Source organism: Polypterus senegalus, chromosome 3 (assembly GCF_016835505.1).
Source record: "Polypterus senegalus isolate Bchr_013 chromosome 3, ASM1683550v1, whole genome shotgun sequence".
NCBI classification, from domain to species: Eukaryota; Metazoa; Chordata; class Cladistia; order Polypteriformes; family Polypteridae; genus Polypterus; species Polypterus senegalus.
Window position 1 is genome coordinate 93,934,622 of NC_053156.1, and position 22,336 is coordinate 93,956,957.

The 22,336-nt window shown below is 34.1% G+C and overlaps 1 protein-coding gene across 1 annotated transcript in view; it reads left to right on the forward strand.

Annotated features, from left to right (window-relative positions):
- Nucleotides 1-22,336, forward strand: part of rfx6 (regulatory factor X, 6) — a 58,027-nt gene that overhangs the window by 30,007 nt on the left and 5,684 nt on the right. The window contains exons 10-16 of the mRNA XM_039749747.1: nucleotides 1,715-1,874; nucleotides 7,592-7,733; nucleotides 8,899-9,008; nucleotides 9,091-9,208; nucleotides 17,310-17,432; nucleotides 18,911-19,117; nucleotides 20,028-20,546. Of these exons, the coding sequence (XP_039605681.1) occupies nucleotides 1,715-1,874; nucleotides 7,592-7,733; nucleotides 8,899-9,008; nucleotides 9,091-9,208; nucleotides 17,310-17,432; nucleotides 18,911-19,117; nucleotides 20,028-20,546 (1,379 nt within the window). The remainder of the gene's footprint in view (nucleotides 1-1,714; nucleotides 1,875-7,591; nucleotides 7,734-8,898; nucleotides 9,009-9,090; nucleotides 9,209-17,309; nucleotides 17,433-18,910; nucleotides 19,118-20,027; nucleotides 20,547-22,336) is intronic.

Here is a 22,336-nt window from a genome sequence, read left to right on the forward strand (position 1 = left end):
TGCTTGCACATAACTACTACAATCACCTACATTTTCAACAGCATATATTTTTGTCAAATGCATTCTCTGCTGTTATTATTCAACCAACAGCAGGAAATGTTTTGGAAGGGTGAGACTGTCCTACTGTCTATTAATACAGTAGGTTCAGTGTGCATCAGACCTAAGCTAATTAGAAAGGCTTTGTTGCTAAGAACAACAGCATGCTTTAAGATGATTGTGTACACAGTATCTGTTACACAACACAAACAAAATGTAAGCATTTAGTTGTCCAGTCTATTATAGTTGTATTATTCAAAACTTCATGTATGTAACTGTACGTGATGATGCTGATTAAACTGCAGTTCAGTTTATGGTGTAAACTTATTGTCTACATGTAGGCAAGAATGGCAACGTGCATAAATATTTATGTGTTGCAAAAGTTATAATTTTGAAAAAAATATATGCATATGAATTTGAAATATAGAAATGTATTATCGTCTATTAATGAATTTAGTAATTATATTGAAGTTCTTTTAGTGTACATTTGAAAGTAATGTAATAAACTATAAAACATTGACAAAATACATTTTTCATATTTTGACTTTACATGTGTCAAATGAAATTTGTTCCAAGCCCAACTGAAGGAGAATTTAGCGAAGAATGCTTATGAGGGAAGGAGGGTGATACAAAGAAGAGGACTGTCCTGTGAATTGGAATATAATGTTCCAAAATCAAGACATTTCTCTGATTAATAACAGAGTGCCTCATAATTTATTGAGAAGTGTTCCTGTTATTCATAGATAAAGAGGAAGAACAAGAGCAAGTTTGAGAGTACTTTAACATTAGGTCCTGTGCTATGAGGTTCAAAAATTTTTCAAGACTGTGAACAATTGCAGAAAATGTAATCATTTAAATTAGACCACTAAAGTTATTTGTAGGTAAAGTGGAAGCGCTCTAATATAAGCCACTGCATTATCTAATAAATGTGCTTTAAAGTGAAAGTTGCTTTGAGAGTCTGCATTATACAGTAGCAGCAGAGTGATGAATTTTATATTTACTTTTAAATTTACTTTTCTTTTATATTTTATACTTTCTTTTATTTTGTATTGTAATTGTTATTCATCCTTATTTTGAATGTTTAGGTTTTAAGTTCAAGGCATTCAAGGTTTAAATATGATTACTATTCTATTGCTTGGTCATTGAAAATTAAGCCATAGGCTGCTCAGCCTAATGATGGTGCAATATTTTATTAGTGAAAAGTGAACTGATTAAAATAAATTTGAATAAAGCTGAATTGCCTTATTTCCCATCCAATTAGTTCATGGTGCTTTAAATTTATATTAGGGAGCAGCATTATAAATGGATTAATATGTCTCTATTTCAATGTGGTATTCAAATGTATAAACGAATTTCTCACCCAAAAAAACAATTTAGCTTTGGGTGTTTATCCATATAAACAGGAGTGTGACAACAGTGCCTACAGACAGCAGTTTCTGCTTTTATTTGTTGCTTTGTTAGTCATGCTAAACAGTTCCGTGTACAGTATCTCTGCTCAGTTTGCAGGTTTTGTGTAAGGTTTGTCCTTAACAGTAAAAAATGCTGTTGTTTTCCAAGTTTTTAGTCTATCTGATTTTTTGCATACAAACTAATCAGCAATACTATGTCCTTATACTTCAATGACTGAATAAAAGAAATGGTCAGTTGTGAGTAATAAATCAAAACTGTTTAATATTAGCTTGCTTGCAGAAATCAGAAATTTTGCGAAGCACTGGGAGCATTGGATAGTTTCTTCACTTGAAAATCTACCAGAATCACTCCTGGAGAAAAAAGTGCCAATTGCAAGACGGTTTGTGTCTTCATTGAAGCGACAGACATCATTTCTACATCTTGCACAGGTAAACACCAAAGACTTTCATTGTAGTATTTGTATATGTGCTTTGCCACTGCTTTTCTTTAAAGTCTAGTGTATACTAACTACTGAGCTATCTGACATAAGCCTAGTTTTAAATTTGTTTTAACAGCAAAGGGAGCAGCAGCACTTTTGGTATCTTTGATAGAAAAATATCCTACTGGAATGTCATCACTAGGACCACATGGGTTCATCACAAGTGTTGATGAGCAAAATCCATCATGGCCAGTGTTGGCTAGGATGTCTGTTAAACTGGTATCATCTGTTAATTTCTTTTCAGAGCATCAACATGGTTTATTATTGTAAATGAGATGTCTATACAAAACATTTTGTATATTTTGCCATTTTTGATAATAAATAAACTGCTCAAAAAAATTAAAGGAACACTTTGAAAACACATCAGATCTCAATGGGAAAAAGAAATCCTCCTGGATATCTATACTGATATAGACTGGGTAATGTGTTAGGAACGAAAGGATGCCACATCGTTTGATGGAAATGAAAATGATCAAACTACAGAACCCTGAATTCAAAGACGCCCCAAAAATCAGAGTGAAAAAATTATGTGGCAGGCTAGTCCATTTTGCCAAAATTTAATTGCAGCAACTCAAAATTGTATGCAGCACTTTGTATGGCCCCTGTGTTCTTGTATACATGCCTGACAACATCGGTGCATGCTTCTAATGAGATGACAGATGGTGTTGTGGGGGATCTCCTCCCAGATCTGGACCAGAGCATCACTGAGCTCCTGGACAGTCTGAGGTGCAACCTGGTGGCATTGGATGGACCAAAACATAATGTCCCAGAGGTGTTCTATTGGATTTAGGTCAGGAAAGTGTGGTGGCCAGTCAATGGTATCAATTCCTTCTTCCTCCAGGAACTGCCTGCATACTCTCACAACATGAGGCCAGGAATTGTCGTGCACCAGGAGCCACTGTACCAGCATAGGGTCTGACAATGGGTCCAAGGGTTTCATCCTGATACCTAATGGCAGCCAAGGTGCCTTTGTCAAGCCTGTAGCGGTCTGTGTGACCCTCCATGGATATGCCTCCCCAGACAATCATTAACCCACCACCAAACTGCTCATGCTGAATGATGTTACAGGCAGCATAATGTTCTCCATGGCTTCTCCAGACCCTTTCACTTCTGTCACGTGCTCAGGGTGAACCTGCTCTCATCTGTAAAAAGCACAGGGCACCAGTGGTGCATCTGCCAATTCTGGTATTCTATGGCGAATGCCAATCGAGCTGCATGCTGCTGGGCAGTGAGCTCAGGGCCCATTAGAGGACATGGGGCCCTTGGGTCACCCTCATGAAGTCTTTCTGGTTGTTTGGTCAGAGACATTCACACCAGTGGCCTGCTGGAGGTCATTTTGTAGGGCTCTGGCAGTGCTCATCCTGTTCCTCCTTGCCCAAAGGAGCAGATACTGGTCCTGCTGATGGGTTATGGACCTTCTATGGCCCTCTCCAGCTCTCCTAGAGTAACTGCTTGTCTCCTAGACTCTCCTCCATGCCCTTGAGACTGTGCAGGGAGACACAGCAAACCTTCTGGCAATGACACGTATTGATGTGCCATCCTGGAGAAGTTGGACTACCTGTGCAACCTCTGTAGGGTCCAGGTATCGCCTCATGCTACCAGTAGTGACACTGACTGTAGTCAAATGCAAAACTAGTGAAGAAACAGTCAGAAAAGATGAGGAGGGAAAAATGTCAGTGGCCTCCACCTGTTAAACCATTCCTGTTTTGGGGGTCATCTCATTGTTGCCCCTCTAGTGCATCTGTTGTTAATTTCATTATCACCACAGCAGCTGAAACTGATTAACAACTCCCTCTGCTACTTAACTTACCAAATTAATATCCCATAAGTTTCATTGACTTTATACTATACTCTGATTAAAAGGTGTTCCTTTAATTCTTTTGAGCAGTATAATATTCCTTGGTAAATATTGAATATAATAAGCAGGGTACACTACAAAAATGAAATATAAGCAAGTATTTATATCATAACATTAAATCTTGTTTTCCTTATTGTAAGAATTATTGACTTATTAAAAGATTTATATTTACAATTATTTAGCTTGCTTTAAGTAAATTTTGCTCTACTCCATTGACAGATTTTTTTTTTGTAAATAAATGCAAAACAACTCCCATTTAAAGTTTTTTCAGTCTAGCTTTTGCATATGTATTTTTTGCAGTGTAATGTTAGGTTAACTCTAAATGAATAAAAAATAGCTTCAAAGTAGGAGATGGTGGAAAAAGTGGGGTATTAGCCAAAAGGAGATTAAAAAAGTCAGTTGTAGGTGTAGGCTGATGAACTAAGCCAAAACATAAAATGAAAGTTGTACTTAAAATGGGAGCAAAAAGGTCCAGACTGTAACTAAATAATCCTATCCTTAACTAAAAAATTTGTTTTTCTTTACTAGTGTTTTTGCTTTAAATCCATGTGGTGCCATTGCCATTTTAGACAAGAGGGAAGTGATTACGAAACATGCCATTTGACCATTGTGTCACATGACCAACAATGAAACATGAATATGACCAAGCAGAAGCAGTCACAAAATAGCAGTTACCATCTAAAACACTAGAGCACAAAATTGCCATGGGATGAAGTAATGATAAAAACATCAAAACAATATTAAAACACTTATTGAATAATATGCAAAAATATTCTTTCTGATGGCAAGCAAATTAAGAGAAATCAATATTTAATAACTGGGAAATTGTATAAGTTGGACAAGGAAAAGTAAGGCAATGTGCATATCAGTAAAAAACAAATATGATAAAATTATTTATTTTGAAAGATTATCAATGGACAAAGCTTGTAATGAATGATACAGTATTTTTTTTTTTTAATCCATGCCCCAGAGTGGTGAGATATTGCATGTTGGTCAGAAATGTGAAATAGAATTTCATTGTATTCTGTGTACATGACAATACTACTAATACTACACATTCCCTCCACCATTTTCTCCAGATAACATCAGAATTGAATGTTAACTTGGCTCCATAAGATAAATGCAAGATGCTACACAGAATATTTGCAGATATTTTTTTTTAAATAAAAAGATATATTTGAGTAATAAACACTTTTATACCCATAAACAAGACTTCATTTGTATAGATTGTTTAAAATGTTGATTAATCTATCTGAAAATCAATAACCTTTGCATCTTTTCTAACAAAATGTTTAAGGTAATGCTGCTATCAAGCATAAATTGCTATTAATTGGCAAATACAATGCCACACCTCCTCATTTTATTTTTGGAAAAATGAAAAAAGTGTCTGAACAGACTATTCAAAATTACATTTTCAAAATCGTCAATTACTCTAAATGTTAACTATTTATTTGAACATTTTTTTTACCTGTAATAAAAACTTATATTTTATGATCTTCTGCTTTGAGCATCATTCAGTCACGTGCAATCATGCGCATTCAGCATGCTCTCTCAGCACATTTTGAAAAGGTGTAAACATAAAGTGTAGTAAAGTAAGTAAAGTAAAACTACAATGTAAGGCACTTTTAGGATAGAGAATATTCCAGATTTTGGAATATATAAAGTATATGCAATACATTAAACAAAATGGTATATGTCATTACCTAAGGTTCCCATGATGTTTTTCATATTTTACCTGGGATTTCATAGCTTTGGTCATATATTAGCAGACTTGACAAACTCTTAGGAGTTACACCAAGTCTTAATCTTGAAATTAATGGGGATGGTTTTCTGTAATATTCCATTTCAGAATTGGTTTACAAATACCCTTGACTAAGAAAGTTATTAGAGAATTTCTTTGATAGCTTTTTGTAGTAGGGTGTTGTACCTTGTTAGCCATTATGGATGCAATGAGAAGTTAAGCAAAATAACAACTTTCATTGGCTTACTAAAAACACTGCAATATGTAAACCTTCGAGGCAGCTCAGTCCCCTTCTTCAGGCAAGATGTAATTTGTATTAAAAGGTTATTTATCAGTTTCATTCATATACTGATTAATTCAACATTTCAGTTCACCAGGACTTAAATTTAGTACATGCAGCATCGAACCATTCAGATATACCAAATATATGATATATCAAATAATTCAAGATTGGGCTAGGTTAGTTTATCATAAAATATTGCAGTACACTAGCTAGTACAAATACCTGCTCAACTACTAATACTGGTGGTGAATTTCTTGCATTAGGCAGATCTATACTGTAGGTGTGAAGGTAGGAATTTGTATTGGTAATATATTTAGACAACAGATCATTTTGTTTTTTGTTCATTTAATTGGATCAATATTTACTAATTCATAGGTTGTGGCAATGACTGAAACAAAACAGACTCATCATTTCTCAAAGTTATATAATATATTCATGTCAATAAAATAATTTGTTCAAAAATATTAGTAAGTTCAGACACCATCTATTATTAATGCTAAAAAGGTAAATGGTTTATCAGAGATCTAAATGCAGGAAATTTCTCTGTAGAAACAATGGCTTCTGAATCTGCTGAATATTATTTAAGGTGGATTTGTTCATGAACATCAAGGGTGTTTTTAAAAGCTACAGATACAATGGCATTGTAGTGAGGAGTGGAGTTGGCAGCTTAGGAAGAAGGAGCAATCATAGCACGAGTTCATATGAAATTCCAAACACAACACAGAAAGTCAAAAGCAAACAGGATTCCTTTATGAGAAATTATTCTAAGACTCAATTAATAAACTTTGAAGTAAGACTAAGTTCCTTTAATTACTCCTAATAACAGTTCCTACTTTTGCAAATGTATATTTTTTAGAAAAATGTATTAAATCAATGAATAAAAAAATATGTACAGTAATTATTAAGACTGTATTACTACAGTTTGAATTGCTTAGTATTATTTCAAGGATTGGATTCAGCATACCAATAAATTTACATCCATTTTAACAAATGAATAACCTTACTTAAATCGCTATTCTGTAATTTTGGGGGTGGTACAATTGTTAGTGCCATTACCTCATGGATCCAGCATCCTGTGTTTGAATTTCACACCTTCTTGTTATGCATGTGAAGGTTGCAAAATTCTGTATAAGTTTTCTTTCCACATACCCAAAGACATATGTACTAGGTTGACTGGTGATTCCAAAATGGTCCTGTGTGTATGGCTGGACTGGCCCCATGTCAAGAGCTGGTTCCTGTTGTACACCAAATGCTGATGGGACTCCTTGCACCTTTCAACTCTCAACCCTGAATTAGATTAAATGAATTTACCAATATTATGTTACATAATGTAAGTATTTTAAGTTGTAGGATACCTATAGATATTTCGCTAATTTACTTTTTAACCCATAATTATGTACACTTAGAAAATAGCAAAAGTTTCTAGATGATAGAAAATTTGCCATGCAGGTGCATACCATGTGTGCTATTTGATCAGTGTACAGTGGTGCTGGATTCTGGAATTAAATGCTTATATCAGTATACTAATAGTATAAGTGAAAATGTCTGAACTTTCCATAATTCAGAAAATGTGTATTATGGTTGCTAAAGGTTAATCCATATAACTATGAAAATTATTAAGGCTGTGTAAATTTCACCTAGAAGTATTATTTCAAGCCTTGATATGCATTGATGCACAGGCAATTGATCTAAGAAGTGACCCCTTGTTAAATAATCATGTCTTTCTTAAAGTATATTGTGTGATTGCCACCAAAATCAGGTTAATGTTTACAGTTTTTTTGTTAGATTGCCAGGCCTGCTTTGTTTGACCAAAATGTTGTGAATTCAATGGTCTGTGATATCGAAAAAGTCGATTTGAACAGTATCGGGTCCCAAGCTCTTCTCACAATATCTGGTAGCTCAGAGGATTCTGACCTGTACTCTGAATGTAAGTGAATTTGCTTATCTTTATTTGTGGAGTATAAACATTCTAAAAATGCTCTTGAGCCTGAAATATATTTAAGAAAAAACACAATAAAAGGTTTGTTTTATTCCAAGTTAGTAGAATTCATTTTCTTGAATTCTTCTTTTCTTTACCTTTATCAACTTAATCTCTAGTAAATTATCTCGAAGTTTCCAGATTTATATTATTCTATACCAGTGTCTCTCAGTTCATAATTATTTTTACTTAGGTGTTTCTTTTGTTAGCTTTATTCCTAGTTTTTCCTAATTTCTACATTATGCAATTACGTGCATGACTGATTTTTATTCTGTTAATGAATGTCATAGTTGCTCAGTAAATGTTCTTGAGTAACAGGTATGAATATAGACTGGGTATCTTATCTTGTCTCTCTGTTTTCTTGACTTCTCTTCAAACCCCTTCTGTCTTCATGTATGTCTGGTTTTAGTACGGGTTGCTGCTTTAACCATTTTTTAATGCAGGCGTTCTCCCAATATGTTGTGGCATGTGATTTAAATTTCATAGTCTGTATTTTCTGCATTTTGTTTTGTGGTTAGTATCCTTACTCGTCAAAAAAGAAAGAAGACACTAAAATTGTGTTCAGTAAACTCACAGTTTATTATCTATTTCCTATTCACAGTCCACCAAAAAAAGAAACAAGCAACCCAGAGTTTGTCTAACCTGTGTATTGCCTATTAGCAACTGAAAAGTGTAGACTTCAAACTCTACAGCCGTATGTTACCCTGTTCAACCCATTCTCTAAACCTGTCTCTTTCTTTGTTTTAAAATAATACTTAACTAATTACATTGGTATAGCTCTTTTCTAACCCACTCAACAAACACCAAAATAACGATACATGCACCTTGGTAGCATTACTTGCCAAAGACCACCTAATGAATACCATTGCTGCCTGATCTGTTGATCTGATAATGAGTTTCTGTTGTACCTACTGTACAAGATAATGTAAGTTATTGTTTTAAGAGAGTTGTTTATCTTCAACCAATGAGCTCTAAAGTTACATACATATTTATATTACTGTTGACTGACTTTGCAGCCTGGGTATATACTTTTGACTGTTTCATTATTATATGCTGTTTATGTATGATTGGAACAGATGAAAACAAGGATGCCTTCTGTCTTTTTACATGCTAGATGACTCTATTACAGTTTTTCAAGAACTGAAGGATTTACTTAAGAAAAATGCAACAGTAGAGTCATTTATCGAATGGCTGGACACAGTTGTTGAACAAAGAGTCATCAAGGTACTTTGTTAATTTTTATACAGTATCTTTATTCACATCTTATGGACATTTTTAATATTATTATATTTTAATTACTTTCTAGCCAAGTAAGCAAAATGGAAGATCATTGAAAAAAAGAGCTCAAGAGTTTCTTTTAAAATGGAGCTTCTTTGGTGCCCGAGTAATGCACAGCCTAACGTTAAACAATGCAACAAGTTTTGGTGAGATTCAGGCCTCAAATAGTAGGCTATTTTTATTTATTTAAATAACTGCATAGAAAATTAAGTAAGATTTCGTATGATTGAAATATTTGTTAAGAAAAATACTGTAACTTAGCATTTTCAAACCTGCTTAATCCAATATAGGGTTATTTGATTTTTTTAACATATCCAAGGATGTTGTAATTTTTCATCAGAATAAATAAAGAAGAAAATACAATACAATTTTTTTCTCTTTTTTGTTAAACTCACAGCTTTGCAAGCATGAATTATCAATACCTGTCCTTTTATATTATTTTCATACAGACCCTGTTTTTAAAGTCCAACTCAGTTTCCTATTATCTTACAACATATGTCACATAAAAATACTGCCATACTCATTTTTCTTATTTTTGTTCTGGGTTGAAATGACAACATCCTAAGATGAACAGCAGAGGTTCTGTTATTCAGAATAATCGTTGCTTGCACCTCTTGTGAAATTTCTAGGTGCTCTAGACATCTGCATCCTGCACATCATTGTGTCCTAGGTTTGTCCCTTGGTCTTCATCTAGTGGTACATCTGTTGAGGTAGGCGCTCAAGGGTCATTTTCACTAAATGACCAAACCTCAGATGGCTCCCCTCAATTCAAAGAGGGGAATCAAACAAAGAGCACTGGTATAACCAAAAACACTGTCAAAATAATCAAAACATACTCTTGAAATATTAGGTATTTTGATTTTATATAATCAAGGATTTTCCAAGTACAAAGTCTGTGCAGTACTTTTCTTATAACGTATAGAGAACAGGAGGTTTTCTAAGACCTGTGTTATTTTTTCCTAAATATTTTCAAAGTATAATTATGTTACTCAAAAACTTTAGTCCTTGTGGTTTGCATACTTTCTTATAAAATTGATGTAGAATTTTCCCATGTTTTTGTTCTGGCAGTATATTGGGAATTTTGTAGCACTGAATCAAGGAATCCAGTGGAAGCATAAACCTTGCTGCCATTAACAGAATAAATAGCATACTGTACCTTTTACAATAAGGATTCAATTATTGGTAATTATCTACAATACTTTAGTTTCATTTATTTTCAATTGCTTTCTTATGAGAAATGTAATGCCAGCAACCAAGGTCACCTAGAGTTGAATTATAAAACTACACCCCATGAGCTGTTTAAAAATCAGTGTGCCCATCACCTCTGAATATGTTCTTCAATGCTTTCCTTATTGGAAAATGTACTACTCCAAGTATTAAGAACAATGAATAAGACTGACATAAGAGTCTATATGTATGTATGTTTGTTCTGTCATCATTTAAAAATTAGTCCAAATACAGTATTTTAATGAAAATTGGAGGGTAACTCAGGGATTAATCTAGTTTAGAATATAATCTGTATGGCATCTTGATAGAAGTGTCAGGCAGGGCTCCACCCTGACAATTAAGTCCCTCAATTACATTTTTAGAGGCTGACTTTGAAGCTGATTGGTTAGAAAGAGAGGCCAGATCTTAAGGGGATATGATAAAAGAGAGTTTGTTTTCTATCATTTCATCAAACCACCACTTGCTTTTCAAAAGGCTGCTTGACAATTCCAATCAATCTGCAACCCTTGCATGCACCTGTATGTGGCATTCTCAGACAAATTTAAAGTAAAATTTAGTGCAGCATTATGAAACATCACCATGGTCTCACTAGGAAAAGCTGCTATAATTTATAAGAAAAAAGTACTATATCTGTATAATAAATGTAATGACACTAGCATTGTTTCACAGTGTACTGAAATCTCAAAAGGAGCCAAATAAGAATTTCTTCATATGACCATTTGGGAAAACCTATACTTCTAAAGAGTGTAATGCTAATTAGTGCTTTTTGTAGATAATTTAATTATCTTTCTGTTGCATTTTATTCACAAGTGGACTAAATGTTAGCTATTTTGTCAAAATATTTGCCCAAAAAATGAAACATAAGGCAGATTTCCTTAAACTTCAGTTTTGGAGATCTTTACTATATGTTAATAATTTACATTTGAATGAATCATACACAACCTGAACCAGCGTTGTGTGTGTCTGAGGTTTTATGAGTAGTTTACCATGCTAGAGTTTCACAAGTAATTCTGTTTATAATTCTTTAAGCAATTAACACTAGAATTACCAGAGCCAACGAAAAAACCCGTAAATCCGGCCTACCTTAAATGCCATTGGACTTCTGCGGCAGTGTCTTTTGTCTTCTAAATGTGTTGATAAGCCCAAGCAGCAAGCAGCCTTCTATACCATCCCCCCACCGCCTCAGAACAGGTAAGAAGTTCTCCCAGTTCCTGCCTTATAGTACAGAGGTCAGTTCCGTGCTTTATGCAGTCACCAGATTCAAATGTTAACAGTTCACACACACACCCAAGGGCCGTCCTTTCTATGTTTTCGACATGTGTACCTGTTGCAACCACATGACCTCTCTGACCTCTCTGTACTATTCTTTCCTCTGCATGTCCTGAAGTACAAAAGAAGCACCACCATACAGCAACATGTGAGGTCTGGCAAGATCTGAAAAAAAAAGAAAACACTGACACTGATTACAACCGCAAGATGTTATGCAAATGAATGTGAATAATATGAGTAATGTTGCATCAGTGCCAAAATGTTTTCCTAAATGTACTATTCAGGTCATAAAATGAGTAATTCCAAATATCATATATACCTACGTCTCTGTGTTTTTTTTTTTTTGCCAGTGAGGCTTTGACGTCATGGACCATAAGGTGCATACTAATTCAGCGTGAGCAGGAACACTCAATAAAATTACTAACTAGCAAAATACCCACGCTTCGCAGCGGAGAAGTCGTGTTAAAGAAGTTATGAAAAAGAAAAGGAAACATTTTAAAAATAACATAACATGATTTTCAAAGTAATTGTTTTGTCACTGTTATGAGTGTTGCTGTCATCAAGGATTTGATTATCATTATTTCTTTCAATCAGGTTCGTATTTGGAGGACGTGTTGTGTTCAAGTTCCGTGTTTGTCAACCATTGTAAAGATAAAGGTTTCATTCATCGAAGTGTTCACTACCCAAATCGCTATGCGAGTATTTAGTGGCAGCGTCTCTATTAAGTCGTGTATTTGCCTGTGAGCATTTAGCGACAGTGTGCCTATTAACTTGTGGATTTTTCTGCGAGTATTTGGCGGCACCATCACAAAGTTGTTTTTGTCTAGCTGCATCAGAAAATGTACCACAACTTCTGACACGCCTCCTTTTTAGTGTTTTCTCACAGCTTGAATTGCTGCTGTCATAATCGGTTTGAGTCTACATATATATATGTATATATATATATATATATATTTATTATACACACACATACATATCTTCATATATATATACATATATACATATATCTATATACATATCTACATATATACACATATACATATATACATACACATATACATATATATATACACACCTATCTACATTTTATATATATATATATGTGTGTGTGTGTGTGTATGTATGTGTATGTATATATAATGTAGATAGGTGTGTGTGTGTGTATATATATGTATATACATACACACATGTATATATGTGTATATATATGTATGTGTCTATATGTGTGTGTATATTATATATATATACAGTACAGGCCAAAAGTTTGGACACACCTCCTCATTCAATGTGTTTTCTTTATTTTCATGACTGAAGGCATCAAAACTATGAATGAACACATGTGGAGTTATGTACTTAACAAAAAAAGGTGAAATAACTGAAAACATGTTTTATATTCTAGTTTCTTCAAAATAGCCACCCTTTGCTCTGATTACTGCTTTGCACACTCTTGGCATTCTCTCGATGAGCTTCAACAGGTAGTCACCTGAAATGGTTTTCCCTTCACAGGTGTGCCTTATCAGGGTTATTTAGTGGAATTTCTTGCTTTATCAATGGGGTTGGGACCAGCAGTTGTGTTGTGCAGAAGTCAGGTTAGTTGGACGATCATTGATTTTTCAACAGGACAATGACCCCAAACACACCTCCAGGCTGTGTAAGGGCTATTTGACCAAGAAGGAGAGTGATGGAGTGCTGTAAATGGTCATGAAAATTAAGAAAACACATTGAATGAGGAGGTGTGTCCAAACTTTTGGCCTGTACTGTATATATATATATATATATATATATATATATAGCTGATTACCCATTGACTTTGGTCACTGAGTGCAAGGGAAAAAAAATAAAATGTAGTCTATAAGTTATTAAACAGTAAAACATTAACGTTTTAAGAAGTAAAGATACATTGAGCACTACTGGAGTGGTTTCGGGTAAACTACATTTTAAAGACAGTATAACACAACAGGTAAGTAGTACTAATAGCAGCTAAAATGTATATGGATCATCTCTCGGTAGTAGATCCCTTTTGAAAGGCGCTGAACGACGGCTGTGGTATAGAAATTACATTTTTTATGTGAACGATCCAAATTTCTGCCTCTGGTAATGTGCCTTAGTTTTGTGTCCTCTGCAGTGTTAAGAGAGAGAGGCTTTGGTTTGGGATAAAAGGAAAAAAGGTGTAAAGAAAGGAAACTTGCCTTTTTCTTTTATATAGTGTAGAGAGACGTCTTCGCTGACAATATGAGCTTCGTGGCAGGTCTCGTGTAGACTGGAGAGATGACCATGCCATTAACTGGCCAGGATGGCAATGTCGGTCCTCCACTCCTGTGCGTGTCTTCATAATCCGACCTGACAACCTCATAATCGTATACGTGCAAAAGAAAGTGCGAAGCGCCTTAATATTAATTTGCAGCGGTGTAGACATGGGATCCCGTGTTTGAAGTTGTCTGGGCTATAGCTCAGGGGAAGGAGGAAAAAATGAAAAGTGTTTACTTTCACTTAAGGCAGAAGCGCAGTCAGCGTCTTAAAGGCCGTGACAGCTATGCGTGCCCGCGCCGGCTGCCCGACTTTTATAGTATTTTTGCAGTGCAGGAAACGGCACTTTTTGCAGACACGTTCACGTGATCAAAAGTCTCTGCGCTCTTTAAATGTCTTGCTTGTTCTCTGCATACTGCGTTCATAGTCAGTTCACGTGAGCCGCTCGGAGTACTGTACATGCATCGAAGCTTCTGAGCTGTGCTATCTCGTGCGATCTTGCGATGTCCATGGCTTTATTTAATGTTAGCTAAGACCCGGCACATAAAATTTTCTCTTGCAGTTTCGCTGAGTTTGTGTCAAACACCACCCTGACCATCTCATCTTCGTCTGAATATTTAGTGGCAGAGTATTTCTATTGGATTGCCGCAGAGGGATGGCCTTATATGGGCAGGCACTCAATTACGTGGGAGGCGTGATAACGTGAGACGCAACTCCGCCTCACACGGCGACCGAGCTGCCCGCTATGGCTGTATACAGTATACGAAAGAAGGTTCCAGTTTTGACCGTTACGCGTAGAATTTCGAAATTAAACCTGCCTAACTTTTGTAAGTAAGCTGTAAGGAATGACCCTGCCAAATTTCAGCCTTCCACCTACACGGGAAGTTGGAGAATTAGTGATGAGTGAGTGAGTCAGTCAGTCAGTCAGTCAGTCAGTGAGGGCTTTGCCTTTTATTAGTATAGAAATATAAAAAAGGTTTCTGTTTTAACAATATGTTTACACAGATTATTGTAGAAATGGAAAACACATGAAATGCATGTGTTCCAAATAGCGATCTTTTATTTCCACTCTAAAACTCCAGCATTTCACTCCCAGATAATCAAGGAATGAGCTGGGAGAACTTTGTGCACGTTCTGCGGCGGTGGGGAAAAGTAGGCTGCTTGCTGCTTGTCTTGATCAGCACATTTACAGGACAAAAGACGCTGATGTGGAGGTGTCATAGGATTTAAGGTGGGCCGGATTTACGAGTTTTTTCGTAGGCATTGGTAATTCTAGTGTTAATATACAAAATAAAACTTTAAGAATAAAATGGTTGGGGAATGTTTCATTTGTAATTACTTTGTACCTTTCTCCTTTCTGAGCAACTTGTATGGGTTAACTCAGCTAGTTTAAATTTAAATGTAATAATGCATAGAATAACAACCACCTCACAACACAAGGTACCAGGGTTAGATTCCAGGCCCAGACACTCTCTGCGCAGAGTTTGGATGTTCTCCCCATCTCTTTGATTGTTTTCTCTGCATGGTTTCGTTTTTTTCCTATATCCAGTGATGCACATGATATATTACTTGCTATCACTATATTAGATTTGGTGTGATCAGTAATAAGTTAACATCCACTGTTGTTTCCAGGTTTGTTCTCAAAATTGATTAGAAAGTCTCCAGCTTTGCAATGGAACAAATATATAGATGGCACAGTATTTTGTAAAATACTGTACATTGTCATAGGTACAGCTTTTTAACCAATTTACTTAGCCCCGTATAGCCAAACAAGTTTAAGTAAATGCAGCGCATTTGTTTATATTGTCTTTTCTTACTCAAAAAATGTTTAATCCCAGTCTCGCACACTACATTGTGACTGATTATCACTTTAAATAATAATGTTAACAATACTATCACTTAAGTAACATAGTCAGGTAGATATATAAGCCTTTACTGTGTGAAAGTTTAGGCATGCATTGATCATGTTTTGCCTACTGAATGCTTGATTATACCAGGCAGGTCTGTGAGTTTCAAATGAGTTTATGTTTAACTGAGTTGTAGTAGCCCAACACACACACACTGTTTCAACTGAATCAAAATATTTCTAATTCATATCAGGATACATGTGAACATAAAAAGCAGTGTAAATTGTTTTACAACTCGGTTGTTGGCTTCAATGTATTTCACATTTTTTTGTTTCTGTGCTTCATTTGTTTTTAAAGTGTATAAAGGTCATATAGAAACATACTTAACAAGTAAATGGATCCTTTGTTTATCGTTATTTAAAATATTTAGAAAAGGGCTTCATAAAGAAGTATTTTTTAACTTTAAAACTTTGGTTATTATAATGCAATACTTTTAGGTGGTATATAGTCATAATAAATTTCTAATTATAAGCAGCTGCTAAAATGATTTTCTCATTAGTTAAAGCAAACTCTGGAGATTTTCCAAATATAGAATGTAACCAAATGCAAATTGTAAATTGTATAAAATCTGTTGTGTCTGGGACTGGATGTTAATAATCCTATAATCTTTTGTCTTTTAATTTGATAATTTATTCCTGATTAATTTAGATTATTTTGTTTTGAATGTGTTGAATTTGTTTGCACTTTGTAAATATAATTCATTTAGGTACTGTATTAAGCCCTGCAGGCAGCATTGCCAGGATGGGTTCTGGACCCCTGTTAGACCTGTTTGGATTAAGCAAGCCTGAGAATGTTGTGTATTATGCTAACAATATATATTATCAGTTTTATTTCATTAAATATTTTAAGTTGAGCAACAGGTTTTATTCCCTGACATGTTTGCTCTAGAAAGAACTATGAGAAACCACTAATATATTTTATATCCAGAAGTTCTTATTTAACAGTAAAATTGCATAAAATGTATTTTCATTAAAATTTATATTGTTTAATTTTATATTTTGTGCTTCTACTGCGGTTCCTTTATACATAATTAACACTTCTGATAGTATTTTTAGAAGATTTAAAAATGAAATTATACATTTAAGATCCAATTGTTTTTTATAAACAAAATATATGTGTTTAGGTTGCATACAACTAATTTATTTTATCATTTTCTGGGTTGGATCTCTAATCTATTCAGTCCACAAATAGATTAACGATATATGAGACTTAATGTTCCAAAGAGTTCTTCATAAAATGAACCCAATTGCAGTTTGTTTACAACAAATTGTGGTGTAATAAAACAAAAACGAGCAGCCTGAAGATGGCTAAGCCTTATCACTCCATAATGTGTACTCGTTTTTAGTGAGAGCTGTCTCAGACATTGGCGAGAGCAGTCCTTTGATGAAGGTTGGACAAAGAGTTGGAAAAGGGAAAAGGTCAAACTAGTTAAAAGATAAAAAAGTAAATTGTGGTTAACTTGTGTTAAATTGTTTGAAGGGGGAAAAGAGCAATACTCTTGGAGTCTGACATTGATTTATTTGTTTGGTCTTCTGTTGGCAAAGTGCAAAAGATGGTCATAGAGATAACCGTTGTTTTATCTGTCTACCTTAAATAGGATCATTTCACCTGATCCGAATGCTTCTGGATGAATATATTCTGCTGGCTATAGAAACTCAGTTCAATAATGACAAAGAGCAGGAGCTTCAAAATTTATTGGACAAATATATGAAAAATACAGGTAACAATATGTTGACCTTGATTTCTGGTCAGGCATACTGTATCTAAATTTTTGACTTGCAACTGCCTTGGAAATTTGCTGTTCTAAAACAGTTAGTCTTGGTTTCATTACCTACATTCATCACAGCATAAGTAGTCTTTCAATTGCAACCAATTTCACAAAACTTTGCAAAATGTTTTCCTCTGTAATTATTAGTTTACATGATTTTATAGCAGATGTATTTGACTTGCATAATAAAACAGTTTATAGCTTAAATTTATTTTATTTAACTGGAAAATACAGTTAAACTTATTTAAATAGTTATTTTTTTTTCTACTTTGTTTACAGTATATTGTTCATAATAGGTCATGATAAATTGTACACAACCAAGTTATCATGCATACATGTTATCAATGAGTGATCGGAAGATATATGTCAATTTAGTCATCATTTTATTTCATCGGGAACATAATTTCCAGTAAAATTCCATGTTTTTTAATGGAACCCCTTGTTAATTTTAAGATATCACAAAAAAATGATATATCTTAAAATAAGAAGAAAGTCAATATGAAATATCTTGAAATGCATTTCAGATATTTCAAAATGAACAGGAAGCTATTTTTAGATATCTTTAAATGTAACCCTGTAGTTAGGATATAGCGGGTTGGATAATGGATGGATGGATGGATTTCAGATATCTCACAATGATATCTAACAACTTACAGCCTTTTCAAAGATATCTCAAAATGTATTTCAAATGTCCTAGCAATGCATTTTAAGATACCATGAAACAGAAAACCATTTTGGGATATCAGAAATTTAATTTGATACATTGTATGTAAACATGTACTTTAGATGTCTTAAACTTACATCAATGTGAAGATGTCTAAGATGCATTATGAGATATTTTGGTTGCAATCAAGCATAGAATTTGGAAGAAACATGGTGCTGGTAGTACTGATTATTCATTGTTTAGAAATGAATTAGTGAACACTAAATTAGTGGCATACAGTATATTGAGATTTTAAGGCCAAAGGTGTATCCAGTATTATGCCTTAACAATTGGAGACCCCTTCTGTGACTATTTTGGTAAAGGAGTGGTGTTTAAAAAATACTAGGTTATTGCAGTGTAGATCCAGAAATGAGATTTTTACACTTGTTATGTACATTTTGTCAAGTATACTTTGAAGATTATTTTGGTGTCTATCGATGGTGCATTTCTAGCAGCTATCTGTTTTCTTTTGCTAATAATGTGATAGTCAACTGTCAAATTGTGTATTGTAATCTTGTTAGTCCTCTAAAGAATCTTGGCATGGCTCAGATTGGCTGCAAATAAAATGACAATTTATTCATTTATTTATTTGTTTAAAATATGGGTTCTGAAAAAAATATGCATGGATGGATTTGTAATAATAATAAAAAAAAAAAATAAGTACAATGATGTCACTTCAATTTTTTTGTGAAAAAAAAATTTTTTTTTGGTGGTGTTTGTTTTCTAGATGCCAGTAAAGCAGCCTTCACTGCATCCCCAAGTTCTTGCTTTCTTGCCAATCGGAATAAGCACAGTTTGCTTTCAACAGATTCATCGGTAAAAAATGAGGCCTTGCCAGAGCACACTTACATCAGTTTAACCACCAATCAACACAGAATGGCCACAAATATTACAGTGTTCCCAGTTGAGGATGCTGACAACATGCCTCTAACAGGTACAGTTTCTCAGAAATCAATATCAATAATATTCAATATGAGTTATAATAACGAGGTTGTTTGATTCATGATGGTCTTCTGGTAAGTTTGAGATTTGTAAGCATTTTGTTGTACCTAATATAACAATTTTATATATCAATAATATGTTTTCTAATAAGTGTAAAATCTTTGGATAGTTTTAAATTAAAGCAGTTTAAATTAAAGCAGACAAAAATATATACAGTATATATATATATATATATATAAGTTTAAATGGACACCACCAGTGACCCAGTTCCATTCCTTTATTATTTTACAAATTGTAGTTGGCAAACTACTAAAACAAGAAATTAGTAACCAATTAAATAACTAGTTATGTTGGAATCTGCAGCTATTATAGCTTGAAACGGGAAGTTTTAGTCATGAATTAGAACATTTAACGAAATGTAAACCTTACTACCATATGGTTTTGTTAATGCTTTAGCAGAAGTTGAAAAGACTCATCATGATTATAAATAATCAAAGGTAGAATCCCAATATTTTTCAAAATTGTAATTGTATCTAATTTAATCTGAACAGAAATTACAAAAGTAGTAAAACCTTTGTAAAAGCCTGATTTTTATGAGCATAGTGCAGTGTAGTACAGTATGCTAATTTTTGTTTCTAAAGAGAAACGCATTAAACACAGTGTCAGAATTAAGCACAATGCCTCTGAAAACTTTGATAAACACAGTACACAGTATATTTCAGAAGCACAAAAGCATAAATTGTTTTACAAGTTGTTCAGTACAGTAAACAAAGAGAGTTTGATGTAATTGATAAAATTGTTTTAACTTTGAGTGATAAGTATTAATATGACCTGAATGAGCAGAAGCAATATATTACAATTTAGAGATGTTGTCACCTCATTAAATATTTCTGCTATTATAGGTCAAGTGGAACTTTCTCACAACAATGCTTCATTAATGACACCACCCATTTCACCAGTCGTTATCAACAGAGGAAGTGTTATCAACCAGGGGCCAATGGTCATGAGATCCCAAAGTGGATGCCCAGCTGTCCCAGAGCATGCCAGCTGTGCCTCTTACTCAGACCCCTCACTGTTTCAGAATTTATCCCAGTCCAACCAGAGTTATTATCCCAGCAACCCAAGCTACCAGGCCATCTTCAGGGCCCAGACACAACAACCTTCTTTGATTTATCAACACAGAGCAGAAACCAGTCGCTTTTCCTCCTTCAGTGATCAGCAGCTATCAAAAGACTACTTCAGCAGTAGCTGTGCTGTGTCACCTTATAACTCCAAAACTGTGACTAGCTTCAGCTCACCTCCTGACAGCACAACTGACACTCAGAATATGCAGGTTGTTAACTCAAGCAACTTCAGTTTTATTGGAAGCCCTTTAGGTGGAAGCTGTCAAGAAGTGTCCTACTCAGCTTCTGCATCAAATGGTAAGTTTGTTAAGAAATTCACAGTAATAAAATGTAAAGCTGCCATTAAATGTATGTCAACATAATGAAATGATGTTGGCATCGGACATTGTGATAATACAGTATTACAAATGAAAATGTCCTTAATATTTATATTTCAGTGATCTCAGGACAAATAAATAATTGTCTAAATGTAATACAGAAGACATTCTTGTGACATGTAAGAAGCACAAGACGTTGCAACTTTCTCACACTATTGTATATTGGGATGTCATTTTAGTTTGCTTACTCTCTCCTTTATTTATTATTTTCTATTTAGTATATGCTTTTGCCAGCTAACAAGATCACATTTTGCAACCATTTATATCATTATACAATTCAATTGTTTCCGGGAATTACTGTTGTTTTAGAATGGTAATTTTACTACTTTATATTTATTAAGGGGCAGAGAGGTGGCTGTGAGGCTAAGGATCTGCACTGGTATCCTGAAGGTTGCCGGTTCAAATCCCTGTCACTGCCAAAAGAGATCCTACTCTGCTGGGCCCTGGAGAAAGGCCCTTAACCTTCAATGGCTAACCCTGCACTCTGACCCCAAGGGGTATGCAAAAAGCCAAGAAATTTCCTTCAGGGTTAATAAAGTATAATAAAAATATATATTTAGAACAAAGTTTATTTTTTGTAGTGCCTTTTAATATAGAACCATCTTTTAAGTAACTATCAACAACAACATTTATTTATATAGCACATTTTCATACAGAAAGAAGCTCAAAGTGCTTTACATAATGAAGACAAGAAAAATAAAAAACAAAATAAGAAATTAAAATAAGAAAACATTAGTTAACATAGAAAAGGAGTAAGGTCCGATGGCCAGGGTGGACAGAAAAAACAGAAAAAAAAACTCCAGACAGATGGAGAAAAAAAAAAAAAAAAATCTGCAGGGGTTCCAGGCAACGGGACCGCCCAGTCCTCTCTGGGCATTGTACCTAACATAAATGAAATAGTCCTCTTTGTAGTTACGGTTCTCACGGTTCTATCAGTAGTAGTAATAATAGTAGTAACAGCATTGATTTCTAGAGCACATTTTCATACACAGGATGTAGCTCAAAGTGTTTTGCAAGATGTCAAAGAAATATTTACAATTAAAGAAAAACAACCAAAAAAATTATAAACAGATAAGAATATGATTGAATAAATGGCATAACAAAAAATTAATCAATACGTCCTTATATAAAAAGTATAGTCATTTTATATAGAATCGTTTCTTAAGTCTGTAAATTTGAGTGTGATGATAAAGTCAGATCAGCGGGGAGGACAGGAAAATAAAATTTTCAAATGTTAAAATAATGGTGTGCTATTTTTAAAAGAAAAATAGTCGCTTGTCATTGTAACAAACAGCAGCAAACTGATAAATGGGTGGTCATTTTATCCTAATAAATAAGTCCATAATGACTTTACTTTTAACACTTACATGTGAGACCAATATCTACAAGTATACTGTTTCCTTCAGAATTTTCAGCAAAATATCAATTAACTATTATTTGTATAGCATCTTGCTTGTGCTCAAGGTTCTTAAAAATATTTGAAGGGACATAAAAGAAATAGAAGCAGTAAAGGCTCAAAATGTAACATTGAATAGAAACTAGAATTCAAATTTTAAACTCTATAAAGAATAGGTAAATGAAATCCAGAAGTTTTGGTAACAGCAGGAAATCAATAAAAGGAAATAAAATACATAGTGCTAAAAGAGAGCTGACAAATAACGCAGTTTGTGATAAATAGTTCCATCATAGGACCCAGATGGAAGGGTAAAG